The following is a 7,793-nucleotide window of genomic DNA, read 5'->3' on the forward strand; positions in this document are numbered from 1 at the left end:
CACTCTTTCGACTCCTCAGAATCTTGCGAATTATATCAATTAAAGATGGTTCCTTACTCTAATTGATGACCACACCCGGATGTCTTAGGGTTTATATATTAAAAGATAAATTTAAAGCTATGGTCATTTTTAAAAAATTTAACTCCATTCTAACCCAATTCAAAATACTGATTTAAGTCATTCAGACCCATAATAGTCGTGAGTACTTTATATTGGGAGAATTCTTAGTGAGTAATGACATCCTCCTTCATAGCTCTTGTACGGATACCCATCAACAAAACGTGGTAATTGAGCGAAAAAATAGACATTTCTTGAAGTTGCTCATTCCATTATGTTTCAAACCAATGTCCTTAAATATTTTTGGAATGATGCCATCTTCGCCGTCAACTATCTCATCTCATCAATAGAATTTTTACAAAAATCCACAATTTTCGGACATCATTATCCGTCTTGATGTCATATTTTTCTATAAGCCAGTCTTTTTTCACTTTAGATCTCAAAATATTTGGTTGCACGATCTTTGCTCAGAACACAACCCCGACTCGTAGTAAATTTGATTCCCGCTCAATTAAAGGTGTCTTCCTTAGCTATTTCACTATTAAAAAAGACTATCGATGTCTGGATCCTACCACCAATAAAATCTATGTTAGTGCCGATGTAACCTTTTTTGAAATGTCCCATTCTTTCCTAACACCACCTCGAGTGTGGGAGAGCTTGAGTTTTTGGATGCTATTCCTCTTCTGAGTCCGTTGGACATTCTTCCTACTACCACGGTGTCCGGTGCACGTTCGACACTGATGGATTTGCCACTAATTGGGCCAACATCACCACCACCCTCTATCTGAGTGAAGATGTGAATCTCCCTATTGAGATACACGAATAGATACAACCATGCACTCTTTATCCCATGACAAATTACTTCTTGTTGCATAGCCTTTCTCCAACTTACAAAGCATTTGCTACTTCCTTGACAGATCATCTTCTCTCGTCCACTATAGAACATGTCGACCCATCTTGGAGAGCTGCTGTCATAGATGAGATGAATGCTCATCGGCGCAACCATACTTGCGATGTGGTTGATCTTCCCCAGGGAAAGAAAGCGATGTGCTATCGGTGGATCTTCAACACTAAGTTTAACTCCGATGGGTCCTTTGAACACAAAAAGTATGGTTGGTCGCCGAAGGATATTCACAAACTTATGGGGTTGACTATGAAGAAGTATTTGCTTTGAACTAAATACTATTTGGGTTCTATTATCACTGGTTGTGAATCTGGATTGGTCCCTACTTTAGCTGGACATTAAGAATGCTTTTTTTGGTGGTGATCTCGCTGAAAAGGTTTATATGTCTCCCATTGGGATTTGACTCGACTTCTTCTCGTGGACAAGTGTGTCGATTGCAAAAGTCTCTCTATGGATTGAAATAATCACCATGGGCTTGGTTGAAAAAGTTTATGCAGGTGGCAGTGGGCTATGGGTTCTTTCAGACCCAATCTAATTGCATGCTATTTTTTCGCCGTTCATCCATTGGTCGTATTGCCATCCTCATTGTCTATGTTGACGACATTGTGCTCAGGCATTCTCGCCGCGTTTTTTGAGATGAAAGACTTAGGTTTCCTCTGATATTTCTTGGGCATGGAAGTAGCTCGGTCCTCTCGGGATATTTGTCTTTCCCAACACAAATATATGATGTATTTATTGGCCGAGACCAAGCTTCTTCTTTGTAAACCTGTAGACGTCCCGATGGACCCAAATGAGAAATTATTGGATGTTCCCAATGTCGTTCATTGTAAACCTGTAGACGTCCCGATGGACCCAAATGAAAAATTATTGGATGTTCCCAATGTCGTTCCGGTGAACAAAACACTACCAACGCTGCGTGAGTAAGCTTATTTATCTCACCCACACGTGCCCGGACATTCGTCACACCGTAGGTATCTTCAGTCAGTTTATGCATGGTCCCTACGAGCATTATCTCATCGCTGTCCATCGGATTCTCCACTATTTAAAATGCACTCCGGGTTTAGGTTTGTTATTCACTCGCCCTAAATCTAGCTGTTATGGTTTATATGAATGTTGATTGGGCCGGGTATGTCTATGATAGACGGTCTACCTCGATTTATTGCTTCTTCATATGGGATAACCTTGTCACTTGGACAAGTAGAAAAAAGTTTGTGGTTCCCATAGCAGTGCTAACGGTTTTCACGTCATATTGATTATCATACTTTGAGGGTGTATGAAGTCCTTTGGTTGCGCATCATACTACGCGAGTTACGTATGCTGGTCACTGCTCCTTTGTTATTGTTTTTTGATAATAAAACCATCATTAGTATTGCTTATAACCTAGTCCAATATGATCTTAACAAGTATGTGGATATTGACAGTCACTTTATCAAGGAGAAGCTCAAGTTCGTGGAGATTTGTTTTATGTTTGCCCCATCTGCTAGCCGATTGGTGGATATTCTCACAAAGAATCTTCCTTGTCCGTTGTTTGATGACTTTAAACCAAGTTGAACATGATTTACATCTTTGCTTCAACTTGGGGGAAATGCAGCTGTTATGAAGATTATATTTATTTGCTTTATTATTTGGATTTATTTCCTTTCCTATTTTAATGCATTTTCTTTTTATCTTCAAGCAATTACTAGGAATTGATTGTTTGTAATCTAAGTGTTTTGTCTTTATTTTCTAGTTTTTTTTTTCATGTCTTTCCTATATGAGGACTCATGTAAGGTGTATTTATACCATTTTTTTCATATCAATAAAGTATTTCGCTATATTCTCAAAACTTATAGTAAGTGAAGTCAGATCAACTAGGGAAACAAAGATCATTTAGATTAAGGTAGTGAACCTTTTCACACTTTAATGACTGAATTGATTGTTTTTTACTTAATTTTGTTCTGTTAATCCTACATTTTATCTTCAATGTACTCTTTAGCAGTTGAAAACTTTCGCTTTGGAATCGATCTCATCAATAAAAATTATGAATTTGAAAATGATGTGCCTAGGTACCTGGAATATAGTATTTCTACAAGGACAAATGACCAAAACTGAACTTTGGATTTGTATTTATTTTATTGATGTGAATTTTGCTTATAGTTGTTATTGTAATAAATATTTCTAATATGAATTAAGTGCTATGTACGTAAATATTTCTAATAAAAAACACGCATGAATCTCTAATTGCTTGACTTATATTTTCCACTCCTATCTTCTTATAGCCTGCACCAAAAGAACATGTAAATGACATTAGAGGAGGGACTCTGGAATGTATATTTGTCATTTTTCCACAACAGAATACCTAAATTTATCACGTGCAAGGCCACATGACCTTATATAACGATGAAAAGTTGATAATACTTTCTGTTAGTGATCATCTTGAATATTGGAAACCAATCTTAGGAGCATAATTTAATTGTACCATTTTTTAAAAATATGGATCTCTGTATAAAGTGGTTTATGCCTCAAAGACTCAAGCATAAATTACCTTTTTACCCCTACAGTGCTCACCATCTGAATTCACCAAATCATACAGTTTGTTATATAATTTTACATTTTCTCTCCAATATCATTTTATTGTCCTCTTCCCTTAAGTGCTCACCATCTGAATTCACCAAATCATACAGTTAGTTATATAATTTTACTTTTTCTCTCCAATATCGTTTTATTGTCCTCTTCCCTTAGCTCAACGACTCTGAAATTTAAAACAGCTACAAACAGCTACTTTTTTTTTTCTCTATATAGACATCGTGTATGCCATTGTTGAATTTATACTCTCTCTTGAGTCTCTCTCAAGTTCTCTGGTTCAGATTTTTCTTTTTTTTTAATAAGATTTTACACTTAAAAATGCCTCCCTTTGTCCCTCTTTTATTCAATAGGAATTTTGTTTTGGTTTTGTTGTTATTTTCTAAAATTCTTGAAACCATTATTTAACCATGCTCGTTTTCACACAGATAAGTGGCTTAACGACTCCAGCGATTCCATCAATTTCAGTGAAATGCCTAATTTCCTTTGATCTGCATACATTTTGTTCTTCAAATACGGAATTTCTAGCATGCATTTTTGTAGCGGCATTTGCATACATACCATCCAATTCCTATGTGTTTAGATATCTATCACCTAAACTTTATTTTTTACATTATATACACCATTTTAACTTTTAAAAACCGAAACACAACTTTTCATGCATAATTAAGGCAGCATCTATGTAAAAATTAAAGTCTAAGCGCTAGATTTGTAAGTACATAGAAATTGAGTGGTATGTATGTAAATATTTTTTTTTAATTAATTTTTTTTTTGCAATTCATGATGCCTTTAATTTGATTTTGAATTAATTTTCTTCAAACAATCAATAAAAGATATGAGCATTTGAAACCCATATTAGCAGAATCACATACATCTAACCAGATACAAATTTCACCATGCAGCTTTCTGGCACAGACTGGTTTGGTATCAGTAGAACAACAAATTGAAGAGATGGGTATCTCACAAAACCTTAGAAATTTCAAAAAGAAGAAAAACTGACTCGAAAAACTCCACACTATCAATAAAATAAAATCCAGAAACAGAGATCTCAGATCATTTTGCAGCTGACATTTATCAAAATCTCTCTTCGTCTTCACGAAAATCGATCGAGGCTACACTATTATCAGTCTTTCTTGGCCTCCTCCTCCTTAGGCTTGCTTTTTTTAGTCTTTAAGAAGCAGAAGCAAGAACAGCAGGGGCATTGAAACATCAGCTTCATCTCTCTGCTCCTTCAGCTCCTTAAACCAACACAAAAAGGGTGAAACCAATGTACAGGATGACTTTTTCTGAAGGAAAGAAGCCCACAGGATTCCAACTCTAAGAAGAGGTATGGCCTTGTGATTTTTTTCCTTTTTCTCCTATATCTTTTGCTAAATTGCGGTCCTTGTTATAGTTTTGTTTTTGTAGGGTTTCTTATTGGGCGTGGTAGATAATCAGTAGCTGTTACACAGCACATTTTCTGTGTCTAGTTGTGGGGGCAATGGAATATTTATTTGTTGTCCAATGACTGCCTTTAAATCCAGATTTTAGGCATTTGATTTTATAAGGAAAATATCTAAATCCTTAAAAGTACTATGTAGTGGTCCATTTAGCCCAACTGTAGCTGTGTGAAGAAAATATGGGGATTTTACATACATGCCACCCAGTTCCTATGCATTTACATAGAAATTTTAGGTTTTACATTTATGCCACCCAAATTTTTCATATCTTACATCAAAAACACCCTCATTTTAACTTTTAAATAGTGAAATGCATCTTCTCAAGCATAGGTAGGATGGTATGTATGTAAAAATTGAAATTTAGTTGTTAAATATGTAAATACATATAAATTGAGTGGTATGTATGTAAATCTTTCAAAAAAATATTGTAGAGTAGTTGTGAGAAAAAGCAAATTTTTTAGTTAACGTGTATATTAGCTTTTTTCTTGGGGCCTTTACATACATATCGCCCAATTCCTAATGTGTAGTATGTATCATCTAAGTTATACCTTTCACATTTATAGCACCCAAATCTTTCATCTCCTAAAAATACTATCATTTTAACTTTTAAAAAGTGAATACACCTTTGCATGCATAGGTAAAATGGGTATTTATGTAAAAATGGAAGTTTAGGAGTTAGATATGTAAATACATAGGATATGAGCGCTATATATGTAAATCTTCCCTTTTTTTTGTCTTCTTAAACATGCTGAGTGATAATTGACTCTTAAGCTACGCGTTTGCCTTGTCTTTAAAGTAATTTACATCATATATGTGCAAAAGAATTAAAATAAAAAAAAAAGGAATATTGCACATGACAAGATTATGCTCCCAATTCATTTGAGGAAAAATTAGTACATCAGGAGCCTAGATGTAGTTTTACATTAGGACTCCAATCAGGACCGGCCACGTGTATAGACATACCCACTCATGTATTAAATTAAGTTTTTTTACTAAAGTGGGTCTGCCTGTACACGCGGCAGATCATGACTAAAGTTCTGATGCAAAATTGCATCAGAACTCTTGATGCAATAATTTTTCTCATTTGAGGATGGTGTATTGTCTATAAATATAGTTGTAGAATTTTTATTTATAGAAAATTAGGCTAACATTTTTAGGTGTAGCTATGGAAGTCCAACATAAGTCGTTATAAAGACATCTAATTTTATTGTTGATTAAATGATTAAAAGCCAAATAAAAAATAACAATTTTCTCACTTCTCTGTCGCACCCATTTTATTATTATTTTCTTTTCAAATTTTAAAACATTTTTTATGATTTGAATCTGCTTTTCTTAATTAAATCTAATTTTATGTGGCAGTTGGAAAATAATTATTGTTCAATTGTTTTAAAAAAAAAAAATATTTATAATATTCATATTAATTTTTAAATGATTTTGAATGACTGATGTTATAGTTTTTCAACAAAAATTTGTGCACTAGTTGTCGATGACTTCTTAATGTAAACATCATTTTTTTAATTTGGGGCTTGAGATCTGACAATGAACAAAAAAGAATCATGTTGCTGCCCTCCCATTTAATGGGTTAATGGCTTGTTGTTATTGTTGATGTATGTATGAGTTTTCAAAAAAGTTATTTCTTTTGTAACAAATCTATATTTGCTTGCTGTTATTCCAAATAAACTCTCAAGCAATCCACATCCAGTTGGATTCTTAAATCCGCCTTCTAACTAGATTTAGTAAATCCAAATTTATGTAGTAGAAGAGATGGAATCAGAAAAAGAGTCGGAACTCGAAAAATATCAATTTAACAGTGTTAGATATAGATACATGTGCGGGCACACTTGTTTGATTAGATTTACGTTAAATTTATGATTAAATTCTATTAAAAGTATGCTACAAAGCACCCCCTTTGGATGAGAAAAGATTGCTTCCAGATAGAGCACGTCCTCCATATATCGGGCGATGTGGGGGGCCGGTGGCAATATTTCTTCCCTATGGATGGATAGCAAGAAGAATAACTTGAATATAAATCACCAACCTAGTTGAAAGTATGAATCATAAGAAGCTCAGTTTAATTTTTAAAATATCTTTTTCTTCCTGGCATCATAGTATGGATGCACTGCGCGAGTCGCCATTGCACATGGGGTTTGCATGCTAAACCCAGGACATGTTCAAATCTAGGCCAGTACATATTCATGCCCCTGAAAGTATGATCCCCCACCCTTGCAACGTATGACGTATCATGTCACGTGTTTCTGTTATTTACATTGGTCGCTGCTCCCCATGGCTGTGATGTTAGTGCCCCTTGTTTCTTCTTATGATTATGGGTGCATTTACATATCTAACATTTAAATTTTATTTTGTTTTTCTTTTTTTTACATTTATACCATCCATTTAAAGTTTAGGTGTTAGATATGTAATTACATGAGCATTGAGTGGTATGTATGTTAATCTTCCTTTTTGTTATTAGACATTTTTATACATGTCATCTAATTTCTATGTATTTTGCATATATATAATGGCCAAATTTTGCTTTTTTACATTTGGAATATCCAAATAATTCATATCACGGCCAAAAGATCACTATTTTAAATTTGAAAATGTGAAATACATCTTAGGTAGGTAAGGCATATATGTAAAATTAAAGTTCGTGTTAGATGTGTAATTACATAAGAAATGGGTGGTACGTAGGGGTGTAAATGAACTGAACACGAACGAACAGAGCTTGTGTTCGTGTTCGGTTCATTTGAAATTTAGTTTGTTTGAAATATGCTCGTGTTCAAAAATGTTTGTGAAGTCATTGTTCGTGTTCGTTTCTTAACGAACGAGGG

General features: G+C 34.3%; 1 protein-coding gene across 4 annotated transcripts in view; it reads left to right on the forward strand.

Annotated features, from left to right (window-relative positions):
* LOC110030256 overlaps positions 1 to 7,256 on the forward strand; it is a 33,418-nt gene extending 26,162 nt beyond the window's left edge. The window contains exons 4-5 of one of the 4 annotated variants that reach the window (XR_002294638.1): positions 4,426 to 4,850; positions 7,072 to 7,256. Coding sequence is in view for 1 of the 4 variants with exons in the window: in XM_020732882.1 (XP_020588541.1) it covers positions 4,426 to 4,522 (97 nt within the window). In the remaining 3 variants the exon portion in view is untranslated. Of the gene's footprint in view, positions 1 to 4,425; positions 5,301 to 7,071 lie in introns of those variants that run through there. The other 3 variants (XR_002294636.1, XR_002294637.1, XM_020732882.1) reach the window with 3 other exon arrangements.
* The last annotated feature ends 537 nt before the right edge of the window (positions 7,257 to 7,793 follow it).

Source organism: Phalaenopsis equestris, unplaced genomic scaffold (genome assembly GCF_001263595.1).
Source record: "Phalaenopsis equestris unplaced genomic scaffold, ASM126359v1 Scaffold000687, whole genome shotgun sequence".
Taxonomy (NCBI): Eukaryota; Viridiplantae; Streptophyta; class Magnoliopsida; order Asparagales; family Orchidaceae; genus Phalaenopsis; species Phalaenopsis equestris.